General features: G+C 60.1%; 1 protein-coding gene across 1 annotated transcript; it reads left to right on the top strand.

Moving 5' to 3' along the window:
• The first annotated feature begins 16580 nt into the window (after positions 1 to 16580).
• On the top strand, positions 16581 to 21180 carry TMEM161A (transmembrane protein 161A). The gene is made up of 12 exons (XM_074927857.1): positions 16581 to 16620; positions 17336 to 17439; positions 17530 to 17610; positions 17881 to 17978; positions 18096 to 18252; positions 18566 to 18717; positions 18800 to 18860; positions 18999 to 19142; positions 19366 to 19479; positions 19676 to 19850; positions 19929 to 20025; positions 20273 to 21180. The coding sequence occupies exons 1-12, from the start codon at positions 16618 to 16620 to the stop codon at positions 20527 to 20529; spliced, it is 1443 nt and encodes a 480-aa protein (XP_074783958.1). The 5' UTR covers positions 16581 to 16617; the 3' UTR covers positions 20530 to 21180.
• Positions 21181 to 21795: the final 615 nt, after the last annotated feature.

The following is a 21795-nucleotide window of genomic DNA, read 5'->3' as shown; positions in this document are numbered from 1 at the left end:
TTTTGTCCTCATTTTATTTATATTCCTCTTTGAAAACGTTTAGATTCCCCCCTCAAAGCTAGTGAAAGACTGAGCTACTGGTAGCAGCTTTTGGTTGCCAAATAATTGACTTTTTCCCCCCTATTTCCCTTTTAATGTACATCTAAAAATCTTTCCTCTGTGACTCAAAAACATCTTTTTTTTATGACTAAACAGCATAAGGGGGAATCTCCCCCCCCCCCCCCCTCACTTTGCACCCAGCTGGGAGCGCAGCCTCCCCCACCATCCACAGACCCTCCTGCTCTGCCCCATCCAACCCCCCCCCCCCATCCCAAACCCCATTTTTCCTGCTGGCAGACACTGGATTTAGCTGCACAAACAACTTCCAGCTCCTTCTGGGAGCCTGTTTTGGGGTAACAGTTTCATCCCAGCCCCCAGCAGCGCTGGGGAAGGGGGTGGGGAGGAGCACAGCCCTGCAGCAGCGGCAGCATCGCATCCTCGGGAGTCAGTCAAGGGAGAAAAACCACATCCCCCGCGGTCCTCACTCCTCCAAGTTTTTTCACGTGTTGGTGAATCTGTCCGAAACATTAGAAAAATAACTTTCACCTTTCCCAGGGTGAGCCTGGCAGCCGGTGCAGGCGCTGCCCGTCGGCTGCCCACGCTCTCGGGGCTGGTTGGTTCACCCCCAGATGCACGACGGGGAGATGAGGAATATTTAATCCCCTGTTTTCCCCCAAAACAGCGCCTGTGCAGGGGGGGGTTGGCGTATCTCCTTGTTGAGGCTGGATTTTCTTGCTGGTTTTCCTGCTGGCTGGTACCCCAAGGGGGATGTGGGATGAAATCCCATGGGATCACCCTCTGGAGATGGGTCTGGGATGCTCCTGTGGCACAGGGCCGTGTCGGTGCTGCTTTCTAACACCCCCCATCGCCCACCCCCTGCAGTAAATACCTCTGGGGACACTAATCCCCACATCGAGGGTCGATCTCCATCGCCCTGGAGTCTGGTGCCGTCCCATCTAGAGACCCCGAGATGCAGGGATGGAGCGGGACCCCCCAACCAAGGACGAGGGTCACACTAATACCCCCAAACCATGATGCCCCATCGCTTTGAACCCCCCCTCCCCATCCCTTTCTGCTTCGTTCCGTCTCCCTGCTTTTAAACAGCCTCTTCTTCCTCAGTATTAATGGTGGTCGATGGGGCTGGTTGGTGCCGACACCCAGCGCATCCCTGTGCCCAACGGGTGCCCCGAGCAGATGCTCAGCGCCACGGGCAAAGCCCTCCTCCTCCTCCTCCTCCTCCTCCTCCTCCTCCTCCTTCTCCTCCTCCTCCTCCTCCTCCTCCTCCTCCTCCTCGCTCTAAGATGGCCGGCGGCCCCAAAATGGTGCTGAGCATGAGACGCCATCTGCAAGGCTGGTCCCACGCCCGCCGTGGCCTTTTTATGCAAAGGGGAATTAATTAGATTTGAATATGGTAATTAAGCCATCAAGCCCCGCCGGGTGCTATGAGGTCCCTTCTTTTCTTCGGGCTTTCTTCTCACCCCTCTCTCCCGCCGCCCCTTAACCCTTCCCCCTCCGCTTTTTGCACCCAAAGTACCGCTCCTGCATCTTAATTAAATGCCTCGTCTAGGCAATGCCATCGTCACCCCTTTTGCCGCGCCAAATTCTGTCCGTCCTGGAGGTGCCGTCCGTCTGTCTTGGTCAATGGCCGTGTCCATACCCCACGTGCACCCATTTATCCCCCCCTAAAAAAGCCAGATGCTCGCAGAGGGATGAGGGCAACTACCCAAAAGGAGAAGTGGGATTTTGGCAGGTGATGGCCGCAGCAAGAAATCGGTCCAAAATTAATTCCCCAAAAGCTGGGTCATATTTTAAGCCTCTCTGATCCTCACATTCCCAAGATTTTGTTTTTCTTCCAACTCCTACAGGCCGTGGGGGTCCTGGTGTCATTCGGGAGCTGCCCTTGGCTGATGCACAGGGATGGGTGAAGCTGCTTTGGGGATGTTGTGGTGGGAAGGAAAAGAATCAAGAATTGAAGGCGCTTTCAACATCTGTGCCCAGAAAAGGAATTATTTTTAAACCGGGAATTAAAACTTTTGCCCTTCCCACATTTCTTAACGGTGTCCATCCAGTCACCTCAACCTGTAACTGCTGGGCTTTCACCCCCCTGCACTGAGTGATGGTGCAGAGACTGGAAAACTCCTGGAGAGAGGAATCTGTGCAGGGAAAAAAAAAAATAATCCCTGGAATATTTTTTTCTATCTATCTATATTTATAAGGAAGGTATTTCTTTTTTTTTCCACTTACCTTGTAAAGCAAATGAAGGAAATTGGGAATACCTGTGGGAGCTCGTCAGAAAAGCCCCCGGGCGCTTTCTCAGCAAGTTGCTGAGAACTCGAATCAGCTTCTTTAAAAACCGGAATATTTTTCTGGTAAAACTTTTAATTGTATCAGCAAGATGCTTCCACCTGAAACAAGAAAAAGGCCCAGATTATACATATATATTTTTTATATATATTTCTACACACGTGTACACGGTGTGTGTATATATATATGGTGCTGGTAAGAGGCTCCCAGGGGTTTAAGCCCAGCCGGCAGCTCGGTGGCGGGGGGGTGACCCCGGGCCTGGGGGCCTCCTGCTCCCCTGCGGTGCCAGCTCTGACTTACATAGCGGGTGCTGGACACGGCCACCCCGACACCCCCTCCCTGCGGCGGGTGCGCCTGCGATGACGGATACAGAGGGGCCAAGGCCCTTCCCCATCCCCAACCTCCCCCTTGGCCTCACTTTGGGTGAAATAAAGATAAAATGGTGGTTTTTCTCCTCCGCTCCTGCTGCGGGGAAGGCACAGGGAACTTGGCAGTGATGCTCTGGGCACCTTTGGGGACGTCTCTGGGCTCTTCTCATCTCCAGTTCGCTCTCAAGATGCTGGAGATGCTGATGGCACCTCCTGGGCTGTATTTCACAGCTCCGTCTGAAATAGGACCAGGAGACACGCCTGTGCTGGCCGCCCAGGGACCCAGCTCCATGGGGACACCAGCCCCACGGCGCTCATCCCCACTGCCACGGTCCTGCCAATGGCAGAGGGGAGAGAAAATACACCGGAGAGAGGGAAAAGGAGCAGGAGGAGAGAAGAGTAGGGAAATCTGTAGAGCAGAGGAGGAATGAAACCCGTGAGAGAGAGAACTATAGGAAAAATAATAAAAAACATGGAAGGGAAAAGGGGCAGAGTGGGAAAAAGAGCAGATATGGAGGGGCTGATGGGCTCAAAGATAAATCAGGGTGAGGTGATAAAGCGGGAGATGGGCAGATAAGAGAGAGAGGAGCCCAGGCAGCGAGCGGGTCGTGAGCGTGGAGGCTGCGGGGCTGGTACCCGCGGGAGGATGCTCGAGGCTCCGGCTCACGCCAGGCTGGAACAGAGGGGTGACAACAGTGGCGGTGATGTCCCTGCCAAACTGGAAAGACCCAAAGGTCTACAACCACATCAGCATCCTCAGATCTCATTAAGTAGGGGCCTGGCTAACGAGCCCGGCCCGGCGGAGCCGGGGAGCAGCACCCATCGCAGGCAGGTGGCTGCGAAGCGCAGGGCTATAAATCTCCCGCATGATGCGGGCGCTGCCGCAAGCCTTCCAGCAGGATTTATCTCCCTTTCCCACTTTCCCCGCCTTCCCGCAACCGCCACGTGGATTCCCCGCGGCAAGGGAAAACAAGCGAAGATGCTTTCTTTTGTCTCCGCCGCCCGCTTGGCCGCGGTCTCCAGCTCTAATCCACCTTGTCCTCCTCCCCTCCATTCACAATTTTCTTCTTCCCGTCTCTGCCGTGGAAGAAAAGGGACAAACCTTTTTTCCTTCTTTTTTTTTTTTTTTTAATTTTAATTGAAAAATAAATCAGTGTTGGGTTGGTGATGGCAGTGCTGGGCAAGGAGGGATGGAGACGCCCCAACAGCCAAGCCTGGCCCTGGCTGGTCTCAGGGTAACCCCAGGGGTTTCACCTCCCTGAGCACCCGCACGACGCCCACTTCAGCTCACTGCTGCTCGTTATTCCTTAGAGCCCTTAAGAACCATTTATGCTACTTCCGTGCAAAAAAAAAAAAAAAAAATTAATATAAATATAAGTGATGGATGTGTGCTGGTGCGAGCTTGGGGAGGGGAGGTAGAGAGGGGGGAAAAAGTGGGGGGAGGATGGAGAGAGCTTAAAAATTACAGTGGGAATTAGCAGGAGTCTAAGCTGTTGTTTGCGCTGCCCATTAGCATCTGCCTATTTATCTGTCACCAGATCCTCGTGGCATCTATCCATCCATCTGGATCCTTGTCAGTCTGTCTGCCTATCTAATTATCCATTAGCATGGCAAAGCCCCCCTGACAGCGGGCCCGGCGAGGCAGACGTGAGACCACCTCAGCTGCCCTTCACCCTCACGCAGACGCTTTTCTGAGCCTTTACCGACGTGGGAGCAAAACCCCGCTCAGGCGTGTCACAAAAGGACACGCAGGGGCGCGCAGGGAAGGTTCTGCCAGGCTGCGGGATGCGGGTGCGTCCCCCGGCCGTGGGGAAAAACCAGCCCGGAGCAGGCAAACGCCGGGGGGGTTGGATGGTGGGGATGGCCGTGGGGTGTTGGTTGTGTTGGGGAGTGCGCGTGCACATCACGGCGTATGTGTGTGCACACCATGGCGTGTGTGTGCACACCACGGTGTATCTGTGTGTTCACACCACGGTCTATGTGTGTGCACACCATGATCTATGCGTGTGTGCACACCACGGTGTATCTGTGTGTGCACACCATGATCTATGTGTGTGTGCACACTACGGTGTATCTGTGTGTGCACACCATGATCTATGTGTGTGTACACACCATGGTGTATCTGTGTGTTCACACCACGGTCTATGTGTGTGCACACCACGATCTATGTGTGTGTGCACACTACAGTGTATCTGTGTGTGCATACCACGGTGTATCTGTGTGCACACCATGATCTATGTGTGTGTACACACCATGGTGTACCTGTGTGCACACCACGGTCTATGTGTGTGCACACCACGATCTATGTGTGTGTGCACACTACAGTGTATCTGTGTGTGCACACCACAGTGTATCTGTGTGCACACCATGGCGTATGTGTGTGTGCACGCCACGGTCTATGCGTGTGTGCACACCATGGTGTATGTGTGCGAGCACACCACGGTCTATGTGTGTGTGTGCACACCACGGCGCACGCTCCGTCCCACCCACAGGAACCAAACCGGCGGCCTCAGGGCGCGCGGGCACGGCCACGCGGGGCCGTGGGCAGCTCCGGTGCCGGCGGCTCTTTGTGCCCGCGCCGCTGCCGTGGGGTTTCTTTGTTCGCGGCGCTGGGCAGGTTCCCCCTCCCCGCCTGCCCACGGGCCCCGGCTCGGAGCGGCCGCCGAGGAGCAAATCAGCGGCGTTTGCATATTCAGAGCAGGTGGGGGCCCATATGCCTAAGATGCACCAGACAAAATTAGCCACCATAATCATAATCAAGTGTGCCGTTGTGCTGGGGGAAGGGAGAGCCTGGCAGACAAGCCTGATAATTATGAAGCTCAGCATGTGCGCAGCGGTTTTGCAACAATTATGCCTAGCTCAGCAAGCCGGCGATGAGGCCTGTTACAAACACCCTCCGTCGCCCACCCGCCCGCCGGTAGCCGCCTCCCGGGAGGGCTGCGCCAGCCCCGGCCCTCGCCGCCGGGAGCGTGCGGGCAGCGAGGGGCTGCGGGCAGACCCCGTCCCGGTGGGGCCAACCCTTCGCGGGCGGGTTTGGGGCTTGGTGGCAGCTGTTGCTTGGGCATCCCTCGGCGAGCAGCACCCTCCGCCCCGACCCCGCTCTCCCTGGGCACCAACCACCCTCCTCCTGCAACAAAATCCCCGGTTCCCACCCGGATTAAACCCACAGTGTCGGAGGAATCCTCAAAATCCATCCCCCCCCAGCCCTGCCAGCACCCGCCTGCTCTTGCCCTGCGCGGAGAGCGACCCAAACCCTTGGCTGAAAGGAGCTCTGACGCTCCACCTTCACTAAAACCAGTTTATATTTGCCTCCCAGGACTTTCCCTTCCCCGTCCTCCTCTGCTCGCCCCGCTCTCTGCAGGGGTGTTATCTCCCACGCATCCGCTCCGGGAACGCGGGCGGTGGCAGGAGGTGACACTCCAGATTCATCTCCAGCCGCCAGCGCTCGAGGGCCGGTGTCACGCAGCATTTCCCTGAACGAGCCCTGGGGAAGGGAAGGGGGAAGGGAAGGGGGAAGGGGAAGGGGAAGGGGAAGGGGAAGGGGAAGGGGAAGGGGAAGAAGCCGCACACGCTCGAGGCTGACGGGAGCTGCTCTGCAGCACGAGAACCCGCCCCAGCGCTGTGGCCTCGGCAAGCGGCGGCTCCACACGACGCTCCACACGGCGCCTTCCAGCCCGCATCCGGCGGAGGAGGAGGAAAATAAATTTATTTCCTCTTTTAAATAGGCTGGAGTTTGCGCTGGCTTAAGCCAGGTCAGGGCGATGCTGAGGGATGCTCGTGTTTCCCCGGGATGCCCGGGTGCAATGGGGACAGGGGGACAGAGGTTGTAGCCGTTCCCCTGATGGATCAGCTACAAGGGAGCTCAGCGTGCGTGTGGAAATCACAGCTCTGCCTTCCCCAGCATCCCTCCTCCTCCTCCTCCTTTATCCCGTGTGGTGTTTTGGGGGTCAGGAGGGACCACACACACACCCCCCCCCAGCCCTAGGGAAACCCCTGCTTGAAGCACAGCGGTACCTGCAGCTCTGGGGTTAAACAGCCCGAAAGGAGGATTTTCCATGCAGGGGGATTTGCGGACATACCCGTCATCCTTTCTGCCCGTTACCTCCCAGCTCGAGTGACAGAAGGAAGCACCGAATCAGCACAGAAACGCCCGCTGGCACCGCAGGATTGCTCTGCTCAGCACCGGGATCAGCTGGGGGCTGGTTTGCTCCAAACGAAAGGATTTATCAGAAGATGATGGCAAAGCTGGGAAAGGACCAGTTTGGCTTCTTTATCCTGGGGCATCTCCCAACGACCAACAAAACAGCCCCAAAAATCCACATTCTGCAGGACGGAAGGGGCAGCGTGTGCTTTTGGGGATTGCCCAAGGGAGCAGCTCCACATCACGGAGGGGATTTAGGGTCCCTGAAGATCCAGCCCAGGTGTTGGAAGAGCCATCCGTGTCATTCCTGGGGCGTCCAATGAGTCATTTGGGGGATTTACTGGATCATTTCTAGGCTGGTTTTCCCCCCTGCAGGAAGCAGGGCTGGACGTGAGCCTTGGCAACTCCCCATCACGCTGCCAGTCTCTCACTCTCATCCATGCGGGAATAGTGGTGGTAGCATCCGACTCAAATGACCAATTTCTGAGCAGCTGGAACATCTGGGAACAACCTAAACAGCCCACATTGGCCCAATTTCCCACCCACAGAGATCCACGGCTTCAGCCTTGGTTTTGGTAGAGTTTGGAATAACTGCAGGCGCTTGGATTCATGCCCCATCCTTTCCTGCCCCAAATCACCCATCAAGGAGAAGTTACCCTTTATCAGGATTTTTCCAAATCCCAGCAAATCGGGGTCATCTCTGTGCCCTGCGTCTTCACCGATCCTCCTCTTTCTTCCCCAAATGTCAAGGGGGAAGAAATGGGCTCAGGGCAGACCCTGATTCCCCCCACACCTGGTGGTACTGGGGCTGCACCCATCTGCAGCATCCCTGGCAGAAGGATCTTAAAAAATATTCTTCGCTGGAGCTTTGGAAAGGAGCTTTTGATTGGTTTAATTGATGGAGGAATGAGCAGGGAGCAGAAACGCGGTAAAATAAATCAGCAGCACGTTTTCACCCCCTTTTCCACCCCCCAAAACTGGTTTGGGAACAGAACGGCTTTGCAAGAGTTGGGAAAAGCGAGAAAATTCCCCCACCACCTGTTTGCTTTTAAACAGGCTCTTTTTAAGGGAAAAAAAAAAAAAAAAAAAAAAAGCTGGAGGGCTGTGAACAGCACCCGAAACCAAGCGGGGATGGGTTATTCATGCGCGGGCACTATCCGAGGGGCAGGATCCACCACTCCACACCCCGCGGGACTAAAGAGCAGCAACGCTCCGGACTATAAATCCCCAGATTCCCTGGATCTCCCCAGCCGGGCTGTTATTGAGATGCAGGGAGCAGGGGAGAAGGTGACCGCCGACTCCATAAATATTATTGGGGGCGACGGGGCTGCGCGGGGCCGGCGGGCGCAGACAAAGCGCCCATTGAGCTGTCGGCGGAGGCGCGACGGCCCAGCTGCCGCGGGGAGCCAGGACGGGGGTCAAGGTCAGAGGTGGCCCCTGCTTGTATTATTCCCCCCCAGCTTCTTTGCTTGTGACCGTAAAATTAATAAAAATTAACCGGGTATGGCCGGCTCAGCATGCCCACAGAGGATGCCAGGAGAAATGGGTGGCATCAGGAGGGGAAACTGAGGCACTGGGCAAGAGCCCGGCACTGCACCCACTCTGCGGTGTCTTGGGGACCCTTTTGTGAGTCTGTTTAATAACATACACGCTGAAATGGTTGTAGATTTGACATTCTCAGCTCCGTGCTGGAGCAACCCCAGGGCCATGCCAGCGTGGCCAGGAAGCTCGTGCCCACCCCAATCACCCAGCACCCTGCCCTGTGCCCAGTTCTCCCAGTGCTGGGGTTTTTCTCCATATGGATGGAGAACTGGAGCCTTCAGCTGTGTGTGGGAGCTGTGGCCGGGGCAGCCCCATCCACCCCCAGGACTGGAGGTTCAATCCTGCTGCCACATAAACTTAGATTTTTAGAATATTTTACTCCCTATTAAGCAATCCCTTAGCAACGCTTGTTTCCATGGCAAAGAGCAGAGAACCTCCATGCTGATGCTGAGCTTTGCCTTAAACTATAGTTCAGCTTTTTTTATTTGGGTGCTGCCCCACAGGCCAGGTACCCAGTACCCATGGGGGCTGCCCTCCTGGGATGGACCATGGGTCCCAGTTCTGGGCTCTGAGCCGGGCTGGGGACACAGAACAAGGATGATTTACCTGGGAACAGAAAGCGTGCAGCATGCAGAGCCTCTTCTTAAAAAAAAAAAAAAAAAAGGGTGCTCAGGGCACACTGTGCACCCCAAAAAAGCTGGTCTCCAGTTGTGGCACTCTCAGGGTTTAAAGGCAGAGCCGTGCCCAGCTGCGGGGCAGCCCAGGCTTCCAAAATTTCACTAATGAGCCCAGCCACTGGCGGGGCCGCGGGCTTTCCTTGCTTCCCTGCATTAATGAACTTGAACAAGGTGCAGGACACTGGGACAGGGCTGGGTGCTGGTGGGTGCTGCAGCCCCAAACCAAATGGGGGGGGACAGGGGATTTAGTGGTGGTTGGCACTGCACGGTGAGAGCTGCCCGTCCGGCAGCCTCGCGTTCCCAAAGGGGCATGTGAGTCACTTGAAAATTGGGGTTCCTGCAGAAAATCCACGTGGAAAGGGTATTTATTCATTGTCAAAAAATCCCAGCCGTGTTCTGTGCCCCACTTGGCGTTTTCAAAGAAATGGGTTGATTTCTGCTACTTCCATCCTCAGTGGGGAAAAAAAAAGAAAAAAAAAGAAAACCTCTACTTGGGAGTGATGGCAGGTTCCTGGGATGGACCCTCCGTGGGGATTTGCCCTCCAGAAATCACCCAGAGTCCCCATTTTTTATCCCAGAGCCCCAAATCAACATTGCCGTGGGTGTAAGACCCCCGACAGACCTGGCATTGCTGGGTTTGCCCATCTCCATGCCCGGGAGGAGAAAGGAAACTCCTTCCTCGTTGTGCTTTTATTTTGCTGCAGTGGTAACGAATTCTTGCAGCGGTTCATGCCCTGAAGGAGCCTTAAAACCTCCCAAATTTGACAGCCAAAAATAGCTATCGCTCTGCTTGTTTCCAAGTGTTCACTAGCCCTGATTTATTTACCCCAGTTATTTGAATCCATCTCATGCTTTGAATCCCAAATCCTAAGCAGGATGGAAAAAAAAAAAAAAACACCAAACCCTGCATCTGTCATTTAGATGCTCTCGCACTCATTTAACGGAGGGGGGGATTATAATTTCTCCTCGCTGAAAGGGTGTCCCCTGCGCTGGGGTTCCTGGGGAGGGCTGGAAAAGCTGAAAACCATCATGGAATTAATCAGGCTTTGGGATTTCCAAGCATCCGGACTGTGCGGCCGCTCCGAGAGGGTTTTTCCCAGCCCTCGATATCCCCGTTCGTGGTGGGGGGAAGCTGTGGGTGAGCAAAGCTCAAGGTGGGGGAGACCCGTGGGCTGAATTACTCAGTGGGGTGGGAGCTTTGAGGAGGGAGTTGCTGGTGGGATCCCCGGGCACCGCTCTGCCCTGCGCCGCGGAGAAGCCCCCGCTGCATCCCTCCTCCTGCCAGCCCCGCCGTGGGTTTGTGCCCAGGGGTCCCAGCACGCTGCTCACAAAACGCCGATTTTTGGTGCGGGAGGACCCAGGTCAGGGCAAACCCTGCACTGGGATGTGGCTTCTGGTGCTGGGGGGGGATCTGTGGGCTTTGGATCATGGCAAATCCTGTGGATTTTCTTCACACCAGCTTGCACGGCCCAAATCTCTCTCCCTGATGGTATTTGGGGCCACCTGACGCTGACCCTTGGCTCACTGTAGCTCTGTTTGGAAAGTTTTGAAATTTTGAGGCACTGGATGATTTGCGCTCGATGATCCCCCCAGCTTGGGACCAGTGTCTCTGGCACCAAGCACCCTCTGGGCTTGTGTGTGGGCAAGGATGGGCTCAAAACCTTCCCGAAGCTGGAAATGAAGGGACGAAGGGCCGTGGGGGTGGATGGGGCTGCAGGGGGAGGGTGGTGCCCCCCACCCTCCCGGTCTCCCCAGCTCCCCCCAGACAGGCTCAGCTTTTTTCATACACACACACACATACGCACATGCTCGCCTCCCCCACGCTGCTGGAGAAGGGGCAAAATTAATCCCTATGGAAATTTATTTAAATTAATTCCCTGCCTGGACACTCAAGCTGTTCCCAGCCTGGCGAGGGCAGGGCAGCCGGGGGAGGGGGGATTGTGGATCCCCCGCGTACCCCAATTCCCCCATTACAGCCACACCACACCGGGGCTGTAATTCCCCCCACCCAGGCAGTAGCCCCAGCAGTGCTGAGCTGTGCCACAAACCCAGGTTGGGGTCCACAAATTGCCCCAGGGCTCCCTGGGGGTCACTTATGTCTCGCCCCTGTGTCGGAGCAGGGAGAAGATGCTGGTGGCTCTCGCTGCACCTCGGCAAAGGTCAGGGGGAACATCCAAACAAGTCCCTTTTTGCCCCGTAAGCCACGGACATGGATCAGGAAAAGAGGAATGAGCTGGGCATTTTTAGATATAATACCGAGTTTCCTGCCCAAAACACACCTTGGTTTATTTATTAAAGTCCCACTGAGTGTAGCAGCAGGATCGAGCTCTTTCTGTTCCCATCACACGGAATGGGATCCTCCTCCCGGCCCCGGCTGTCCCTGCACCAGGCGCTGCACGGATGCTCGGCTCGAGTGGTCTCAAACCATGAGCTTGGGGAGGTGGGGGGCAGACAGGGACCCCCTTGGCTCCAGGGAGGCAGAGCAAGCACCACAGTGAACCCCAGGCTCCCAGGAAGTGTGGGCAGCCCCCATGCGTGGCCCCGATCCTGCGAGGAAACAACGCGGCCGACCCCGGGAAGGAGGATCCGGGGCATCTGTGTCCCCCAGACAAGGGTCCTTTGAGAGGGGGCACAGATGTGACGTTGTCAGCGCTGGCGAGGGGTGAGGGAGATCCGGGACGAGGGTTTGAAGTGGGGTTGTGGTGGGTTTGCAGGGAGCCTGGCCTCGCAGCGAGCATCCTCCCTGCACCCCGGCGGCCCCGCAGCATCCCGGAGGGAGAGCCCAGCCGGGTGCGAGCAAAGCCCCGGCAGAAAAGCGTCGAGGAGGAGCTTTTCTAGGAGCAATTTTCAAGCGGGAGCATCAGGCGATCTCAGCACGTGCAAACGGGCTCACGCCTTCCCCAGCCCTTCGTGGGCACCCCTGCACACGGGTGGGGGGGTGCAGGGCCCCACGTGCATCCCTGAGGGCATCGGTGGGCTCGGGGCCGGGGGGGCTCGGGGAAAGGAGGGTGTCCACACCGATTCCTCGCCCCACACAGAGCAAGGAGGGAGCTGGACCCGAACCCCAAAGCCGACAGAGCCCTCGCGGGGGGGGATCAGTGCCGGGTGAGCCAGCGGGAAGAGGCACTTCTCGGGGATTTATGCCATGCAGCACTTGTCAGCGCAGCTTTAGCACCCCATAAAGCAACGCCGAAGGCTGAACGTGAAGGGAGAACGCAAGGATGCCCCGACTGGGCAATTAATGAGCAAATTCGGGCTCAGGCCCTGCAAAGCTGCGTAAGAAAAAGGCTGGTGGGGATGGGCAGCCGTGGGGAGGGGGGGAAAACGCAGGAAGAGACTGGAATTCGGGGAGCGCTGTGTACCCCGCGGCAGCCCCGGTGCAGGCAGCAGCTAACGCCGTGTATGTTCATCCGCAGGCAGCTGCTGCTGCTGACTGCACCCCACAGTCGGGGCATCGGGACCCCCCGCCAGCGACCACCAGCAGCGAGGACATGAGGGAAGAGGTGCCACCGCGCGCCCCGGGGACGGTGGGAGGACCAGCCTGTTCGCCAGAGACGCGGCACAAGGCACAGCTCTCGGTGAGGAGTTTTTGGAGCAGCCCGCAGGAACGGGACAGGAGGTGGGGACCCCCTGAACCCCACAGCAGTGCCCAGGTCCCCCCAGAACTCTCACTGATTTGGAAGCATCATCTTAAAGGACTTGGATGAGTTTTGCAGGACACAACTCCCTCTCCTGAGCGGGTGGGAGCTTTTCTCCCCGCTATACACTGGGAGAGATGTGGTTTTTCCTGTTCCCAGTCACCTGCCCTCTTCCAAGACGCCCCAGGGTGTCACCAGCCGCTTAAACACACGCTGACCCCAAACTCCTGCCTGTCCCTGTTGCCGGAGGCTGGAGCCAGACCCCATTAGAAATGTCCCCAAGCACACAGTGGGATGGGGGCTGTGGTTGTAGGGACAGGAGAAATCACTCAGGGAGTTGGTGTGGTGGTGACACAGTCACCTCTTGGCCCGCCTGCGAGGACTCAGCCCTGGTTCTCACCAGGCTGGGACTGGGCCCACACCAGTTTCTCCCATTAACAGGTGACATGAGTGGGGTCCAGGGGACCGAGACAGGCTGGAGAAATCCAAGGTTCTGTTTGAAGAGTGGGCAGGATCTGTGCTGAAGCTTTTCCCATCCCCAGGGTAAGGGCTTGTTCCCTCTTCTCCCGTAGAAGCAGCCCCAAGGCTGAAGCCAGACGTGCCCAGGAGGTCCCACCTGGGGGTCCCTCCAACACCTCGGTGCCAGACAGAGTGCACAGACCAAGAGGTGACATCCCAGGAAGCTGGAAGGACACAAAGCCACTGCCACCATGCCTGAGGCATTGGGAAGACGAGGTCTGCAGCTCAACGAGGCGAAAGTGAAAGAAAAATCACGTGTATTAAAGGCGTCCAAAGCCCCCAGCTGTGTCGCAGCCTGGTGTCCCCCCGCGCCGCTGATGTTTGAGCAGAATTTTGCCCCTTTTTCTTGCAGGACCCTGCGAGACTTGGTGTCAGGGGTGTGTTTCTGAGCTTTTATCTTGCCAGCCCTCTCCTTCCCCTTGGCGGGAGGTGAGGGGTGTCCCCAGGGGGTCCCAGTCCTGGAGGGGATGATGTCTTGTCCCTTTTGGGCTGGGGGGAGGCAGGACCAGCCCGGCTTTGGGCTGGGACAGTGTGGGGACGGGCACGTTTCACCTCATCCTCACTCCCTCCTCCTCTCCTCATTTCCACCCCAGACCTGGGATCTGGTCTGGCCCCACTTTGCCGGTCCTCAGGGCTCCCCGGGGTGGGGTGAGGGGCCCAGTGGGGGACGGGTGGGTCAGGCTGTGCAAACAGGGACCTGGGAGGGACAAACACCCAGCCACCACCAGCTCCCAGTGCCCTGACTGGTTGCTCCAGCCCCAGCTGGTGCCGCTGGTCCTGAGACTCATTCCAGCCCTGCAGCCCCAGTTTTTCTGTCTTTAAGTCAAATTTCAAGGCAAAAATAAAGGCCTGAGACCTGCAGCTCCAGGAGCAGACAGGGGACGAGGCACAGCGTCACGGCAGGGGTTGGTGGCTCCGGTTGCTCACTCAGCATCGGAGCACTGGAGCTGCGGGGCTGGTTGCCACAGCTCCATCCCCTCTCCAGGGAAGGGCTGCGAGGTCCCACCAGTGTTTCTGGTGACCAGTTAAACACAGGGTGGGTGACTGGGGCTGGGCCGGCTCCCCTGCGATGTATCAGAAGGATGTCCTCGCCGAAACCCCTGCCTCTGAACCCCCCCAGCACGCGCTCGCCCGCCACCGCCAGCGACCCAGACGCCCAAATATTGAGCTATACATTAAATTAAATTACCCTGGGGAAAGGGCCGGGAGGGAGCCGGAGCACGTCGGAGGGAACGTGGCAGTTTGTTATGCTAACCGAGGGGGGCTCCGCTCAGGGGACATGTCGGAGAGGTCTGAAGAGCAAGGAGTTCACAGGCCCTCTCCTTTTGTCATGCTAAAAGTGCAACACAGAAAATATATACAGGCAGCTGCTCAATGGAGCGTGAAATACAAGTGATTTCTCCGGGAGCCCTGGGTAATGCGATGCAGCCCGGACAATGCCCGCCGCCGCCCGCCGTCGCCTTTGTGCAAAATGGGAAACTTCTCAGGGGGGAACGGTCATAGACCGGCTCCCGGCCCGCCAGCTGCCCCCCAGCATCGCCCAGAGGTAGAAAGTCCCCGAGTCGGTCCCCGGCCGCAGTGCCCATGGGGTCCCCCAGCTGCGGGACTGGTGGGAGCTTGGTTGTCCCGGGCTGGGCTCCGGCTTGGCCTGTGCCACGGCTGCCAAGTCAAGGAAACGTCCCCCCCGGGGTGTAGGGGGACCGTGCTGGGCCTGGCACCCCCTCACCGGGCACGGGGCCGAGGCGCCCCGTTAATTCAGTGACTTTACAGCAGCACCGACAACGCCCGTGGCGGCAGCTCCCTTTGCTGATGCTAATTCAGGCATATCGGCAGGAGCGGTGTAAAATCAGTCCTCAAAGAGGCTTTTGTGTCCTGGGGGAGGGTGGCCAGGCTGGGGGTGCTCCGAGCATCCATCTTCCACCTTTCCCTCCTTTTTTGTGTCTCGGCGGAGCTGAAAGCCGACGCCGTGGGGGCTGCGAGGATCCTGAGGCCCTGCATTCGTTCCAGAGAGGAGCAAACGCCGGCTTGTGCAAACCCCGCGGCCAGCGCTGCGCCCCAGTGCAAGGGCTGGGGGGGTCTGGGGGTTCTGGGGGGGTCTGGGGGGGTCTGGGGGGGCCGGGATACAGGCTGTGCCCAGCCAGCAGAAGTGATGGAGCAGGCTGCTTCCTCCAGCCCTGGCTTGGCTTGTGGCCAGGGGCACCTGGCAGCCAGGGACGGGCCACTTTGGGGGAACTGGGGGGATTTTTTGGCAACATAGCCCCCAAGTTCTCCCCCTGTCAGCGAGGGGCTGCTGGGCTCCTGGCCAAGGCTGGCATGGGGGGCACATGGGGCGCTGCATGCCCAGGCAACCCTGGGGGTGCGTGGGGGGTTTGGGGGGAGGATGTGACACCCCCCAAGCCGGGGTACCCCAACCCATGGGGGATGCTTGGGGCGCGGGCGGAAGCGACATCTAGCGGGAAGCGCATCCCGTCGCCTGGGAGATCGATATCCATGGCAACCCCTCGGGGCCACCAGCACCCTGCCTGGACCAGGGGCACCCATCAGCACCCACAGAGCCCCCCCCTGTCAGGGTGAGTGAGGGCTCCTTGCAGAGCAGGGCTGTCACAGCCCTAAATGACCCCGAGCTCAGCTGAAATATCTGCGTGACGCGGGTGCTGGCATCACGGTGGGGCCTGAAGCCCCTCACCCACCATCAGCCTGGACCAGCTGCACCCAGCGGGCTCTGCCCAGGCCTTGTCCACCAGTCCCACTGCTGCCGGGCAGCAGCGGGGGGATAAATTCAGGAGAGGAGGAGCCCATTTATCTGGCAAGGAAGATGGGGACAAGCAGATGAGATGGTTACAGCCTGCCCCGTGGCATCACTGCTCCAGGGAGGGCAGTGGGGAGGGGAAGGTCCCCGCTCAGCGAGCCCTGGACCCAGGGTGGAGGCCCAGGGAGGCCACAGGGATCGAGCTGCTGCCACCCAGACCCCTGCGCCCTCCTTTGCCCCTGAAATACAGTGCCGGGGCTGCGTGCAGGGATGGGTGTCACAGAGCTTCGGCCTGAAAGGGCTCTTCAGGTGCAAATATACACATATACACAGACGGGGTGCAGGCCCATACACGTGTATGGTTTATTTTATATTTTTATATCGCGGCTGGGGCTGCGCCGCTGACCCGCCCGGCGCCGCCGGGACTCGAACCTGCGGCCCCGTGGCCGCGCGGGGACCACAGCTCCCAGGAGGCAGCGCCAGCGGAACCAGGCGCTGCGGAGGGCCCGCCCCTACCCGACTCCGCCTCTTTATTGGTCAACCAGCTGCCAATCAGAGGAAAGGCGGCGGCGGATTGGCCGGCGCGGGGCGGGGGCGGTGGAGAGGCGCTTCCTGCGGCCGCCTTTGCGCTGACCCCGGCATGGTGAGCGCGGCCGGGGGGGGGGCGTCTGCTCGGGGGGTGCATAGCCGGGCTGGGGGGGGTGTCTGGGGGCGCACAGCCTGGGGGTGCATGTTCAGAGGGTGCTGTGCCCGGGGGGTGCATGTCCAGCGTGTCCCAGGGGGTTGCACACCCCGGGGGGGGAGTGCTCGGGGTGCGGGGGTGCATGTCCGGGGGGTGCCCGACCGGGGGGTGACTGCTCTGAGAGGGGGGGGGCTGTGCCCGGGGGGTGCCTGCCCTGGGGGGGGGCTGTGCCCGGGGGGTGCCTGCCCTGAGAGGGGGAGGGGCTATGCCCGGGGGGTGCCTGCCCTGGGGGGGGCTGTACCCGGGGGGTGCCTGCCTTGGGGGGGGGGCTATGCCCGGGGGGTGACTTCCCTGAGAGGGGGGGGGCTATGCCCGGGGGGTGCCTGCCCAGCGTGTCCTGGACAGTTGCATGCCTGGGGGGTGCATGCTCAGGGGTGTCTGCCCGGGGGGGTTTATGCCTGGGGGGTGCACAGCCAGGCTGTGAGGGATTGGGGGGGGCATGCCCGGGGTGTGTGTGCCCTGGCTGTCCCGTAGCAGGGGCAGGCGCTGGGGGAAGCCGACAGCCCTGGTGTTGCTCGGGGTGGGGGGGGCACACACACACTCCCCAGCTCCCCCCCCGCCCCATCTCTGGGAGGTCGGGTGCCGGGGTCGGGCCCTGAGGGTGTCCCCGGCGCAGGCGGTGATGGGGGTGCAGGTGGTGCTGAGCCTGCTGGCAGCCAGCGTCATGCAGAAGATGGCCCCGCACTGCTCCTTCGCTCGCTGGCTGCTCTGCAACGGCAGGTACGTGACCCCCCTCCCTCCCTGGTTATCCCCGGGGGGCCTCGGGGACACCCAGCACCGCTGACACCCCCCCCCGCTGCTCCCCTCCAGCCTGCACCGCTACAAGCACCCCTCGGACGAGGAGCTCTGCGCCCTGGCAGGCAAGCAGCGCCCCAAGAGCAAGCGGGACAGGTCAGCTCAGCTCACGCCCGGGCGGGTGGGATTTAAAACGAGAATTATTTTGGTTTGGTATAACGGGAGTCGTCCCGACGTGCCACGGGACTTCCCTGGGGAGATGCGGCAGTGGCAGCCTCGGCCACGGACGGGCTCGGGGCTGGTGCTGGTGACAAGGAGCCCCAAGCTGGGGACGTGCCACCCCGTGTGAGAGGTTTTCAGCACCGTGGGACACAAGGGACAAGCCACGTCTCTGCCTGCCGTCCCGAGCCCGCCGTTCCCTTGCAGGAGGGTGAATGGTGTGATGGATGAGAAGCCCCTCTCCGTGCCCCGGGACATCGACCTCCGCCTGGACACCAGCCCCATCACCGCCGTGGATGCTCTCGGTATCCCCCCCCCGGGGTCCCACCGCTCCCTCTGCAAGTGGGGCCCAGCACTGCCCTGGCCTCGGGGCCCCCCCGTGTGTCCCCACAGCGCGGTGACGTGTCCCTCTCTCACACCAGTGCTGCGTTATTTCCTGGAGTACCAGTGGTTTGTGGATTTTGCCGTCTACTCCACCGCTGTGTACATCTTCACCGAGGGCTACTACTGCCTGGCGGACCCCCAGAAGGAGACCAACATCGGGGTGCTCTGGTGCCTGCTGACAGTTGTCTTCTCCGTGTATCCTTCTGCCGCCTTTCGGGGTGCGATTGCCACCACCCGCCGGGTCCAGGCTGCCGGTGGGCAGCGGAGGGAACCCACCGTCCTTGGTTTTTCTCCATCAAAAGCCAGTTGAGGTGGAAAACTTAAATTTATGGGTTTATAAACTGGTGAGTTGTAGAGGTGCCCAATGGGAGCCTTCCTCGAAGAGAAGGTGGCAGTGGCCTAACGATGGGGGTGCTTTACGACGTGCTAATGAGCAAGGGGGTCCCACTGGTGTTTGGGGGAGGTCCCGAAGCCCCCGGTTTCCTTGACGGCCACCCCTTGCCTGCAGCAAGGTTTTCTTCATGGTGATGCGCCATTATTTCCGCTCGGAGGAGGGGGGCGAGCGCTCCGTCTGCCTCACCTTCGCCTTCTTCTTCCTCCTCCTTGCCATGGTGGCCCTGATCATCCGTGAGGACTACCTGGAGTTTGGCCTTGAGCCCGGTGGGTGAGGGGGGGGACAGGGAGAGGCCGGTGGTCCCTGGGGGCTGTGGGCACCCCACTCACGGGGGCTCGCTCCCCGCAGGGCTGGCCGGCGTCAGCAGCAACCTGGAGAGCATCCTGAAGCAGCGGGGCTGGGAGTGGACGTGAGTCAATGACTGGGCAGGGTGGGAAATGGGGGTTTCAGGAAGGGTTTTTTTGAAGGTTTGGGGTGGAAAACTCCTCTGGGGCTCACTGGGGCCAGGACGACCCGTCCCCCTCTGTGCTACCTTCTCTCTCTGCAGGCTTCCCCTCGCCAAGCTGGCCTTCAAGCTGGGGCTGGTGGCCCTGTGCTCCTTCCTGGGCGCCTGCCTGACCTTCCCGGGGCTGCGCCTGGCCCAGACGCACCTCGACGCTCTCCGGATGGCTGCTGACAAGCCCCTGACCCAGTTGGGTGAAATCTGTGGGTGGGGAAGGAGGCGAGGGGATCGGTGCTGGCACCTCGGGGGCCAGGACCCCCCCTGGCTCCGTGACTGCAGGGTGGTGAGGAGGTTCAGTGGTGGGAGAAGGGGTTGGGGGTGTGGGTGAGGACCGGTCCTGGCCCATGGAGGGATGGAGGGAGCGGGGGGGGCACAGCGGGCTGCAGGGGGGTCTCTGATGGCTCTGCTGCAGGGTCCTGCTCCACCTGAGTTTCCTGGCACCCGTCCTGGTGGTGGTGATGTGGATCAAGCCCATCTCGCGGGACTTCCTGCTCCACGCGCCCATGGGCAAGCAGACGGTGCAGATGTAAGTGGGTCCGACCCTGCAGCCTTGCTCTGAGGGGAAACTGAGGCACGGGGGCACCAGTCCACCTCCTCCACCACCAGTACCCCCCCCCCATCCTCCCCACCACCACCACGTCTCCTGTCAGACACCCTCTGAGGTGCAGGGGGGGGGTGTGTCTGGACCCCAAGATCTCCCTGACAGCCTCCTCCTGTCCCAGCATGTCGGACTCTGCCTTCAACACCGCGCGCCTCTGGACCATCGTCGGCCTCTGCCTCTTGCGCTTGGCCGTCACCCGCCATCACCTCCAGGCGTACCTGGGCCTGGCCGAGCGCTGGGTGGAGCAGATGAGGAAGGAAGCCGGGCGCATCACCGTCCTGGAGATCCAGCGCAAGGTCCGGCCGCGGGAGTTGGGGTGGGAGCGGGGGTCCGGGCATGGCCGCTGCCTCCCTGCTGATCCCCGCTGCCCACAGATCACGAGGATTTACTGCTACGTCTCCGTGGTCAGCCTGCAGTACCTGGGACCCGTCATCCTCACCCTCCACTGCGCGCTGCTCCTCAAAACGCTGGGTGAGGAGGCAGCGGGGGGAATGTGGGGAACACGGGGGGCTGGGGAGGGGCAGGATGAGACCAGTAAGTCTTCCTCAAGCCATCAGCATCCGCAGCGTCCCCAGGCTTTCAAGACCTGCGTTGCTGGCGGGAGCCTGATGCGTGCAGCGAGTGCGCTGGGACTCAGCCACCAGCACGGCTGTAGCACAAGGACGGGGCTGCAGTGCGGGGACTGACCCCCCACAGACCTGTCCCCTCTGTCACACAGGGCACCACTCGTGGGGGCTGTACCCGGAGCCCCCTCCCCTCCCTCCGGCAGCGACGGCAGCGCTGCCGCGTCCCGGCAGCACGGACAGGGAGGACGTGCGTGTGGCGGTGGAGCAGATCACCGGCGTCTTGGGCAGCATCTTCACCCCCCTCTTCTTCCGTGGACTCTTCGCCTTCCTCACCTGGTGGGTGGCCGCCTGCCAGGTGGTCACCAGCCTCTTTGGCCTCTACTTCCACCAGTACCTGGCAACCTCCTAGACTGGAAGGAGCTGGGACGTGCTTTGGGGAGCAAATCGGGGGCCTGGCCGCTGGTCCCCTTGTTCCTGCCGTGGCTGGTTTCCCCCTTTGCACGTGCTGGTGGCACACGTGGACACGCACGCGGGGATGTTTCTGCTGCCAGCTCTCGGCGTGACGGGTTTTATGCGTCCAGGCCAGCGTGGGCATCGCCTGCTCCTGCCGCCGATCACCACCGTGCCTGCCCTCGCCCCGCTGCCGCTCCGGGCTCTGTCCCGCCAGCCCCTCGTCCCCTTCCTGGCCCTGCGTGGTGACAAAACAGCTGAAACCCCACAGCCGGGTTTGCTGCTGCCTGCTCTGACCCCACACGGGGACACTCTGCTGCTGGGGGCAGCGGCTCCTGCCAGGCCCGGACGGGACGTGCTGGGGATGGCTCCTGCATGGTGGAGACCTCGGAGCCGGGCTGGCCGGGCAGCTTGGCTTGCCAGCACAGAGCTTGTGGTTTGTTCTGCCCGCGTTTGCCTCCACTGGCTGAGGACGAGTGTATTTTTGTAGGGTTGCTGCTCTGGCCAGCTGCGTCGGAGCTCCTTGGGGTCATCCCTCTGCTTCGTGTGAAATCCTCAGGCCCAGCAGCCTCGGCTGTTGGCTGTTTTAGAAATAAATGAGTAACCCAGAGTCCGTTTGCCCCTCCGCACGCCGCTGCTCTGTGTGCGCTCTGAAGCCCCTCGAGCAGGGCAGGGGGTCTGACGGCTTGAGGGCAGCTGCCCTGGGGCGGGCGGGTGAGCAGCAAAACCCTGGAGGTGTTACCGGGCAAGTGGAAGGGGCTGAGCCCTTGAACCAACCCTCCAGCCCGGCCTCAGCACCCTCGAGGAGGAGAAAACACGTTCACCCCATCCCAGCCCAATTCATCGCCTGTTCTGGCCCTTCCCTTGGCGCTGGGATGGCACCAGGGCTGACAGCCCAGTGCTGCGGGGGGACGGGGTACGCAGCCCCTTGTCCAGCTCAGCCGAGCTCTTCCCCACCGCACGGTGGGTGCTGGTCCAGCTCCATGAAAAAGGATTAGCAGGTCTGGGCTGCTCAGAGAAAGGGAGAGGGGCTCTGATCCTATTTGATAGCCTTGTAATGGTCTTAATTCCCTCTTGCTAAGGGCTGGGATGAGAAGGCAGCCCTTTGCCCGGTGTTAACAGGGCTAATCCGGACAGCCCTCCTCCGCCTGGTCCCCGACTACCCGAACTTGGGACGCAGCAAAAGCCCTTTTGTGAAAAATTATGGGGAAATTTCCCTTCTGCA

Source organism: Athene noctua, chromosome 27, assembly GCF_965140245.1.
Source record: "Athene noctua chromosome 27, bAthNoc1.hap1.1, whole genome shotgun sequence".
Taxonomy (NCBI): domain Eukaryota; kingdom Metazoa; phylum Chordata; class Aves; order Strigiformes; family Strigidae; genus Athene; species Athene noctua.
Note: the sequence above shows the minus strand (reverse complement) of the source record. Positions and strands in the feature narration are given on the sequence as shown.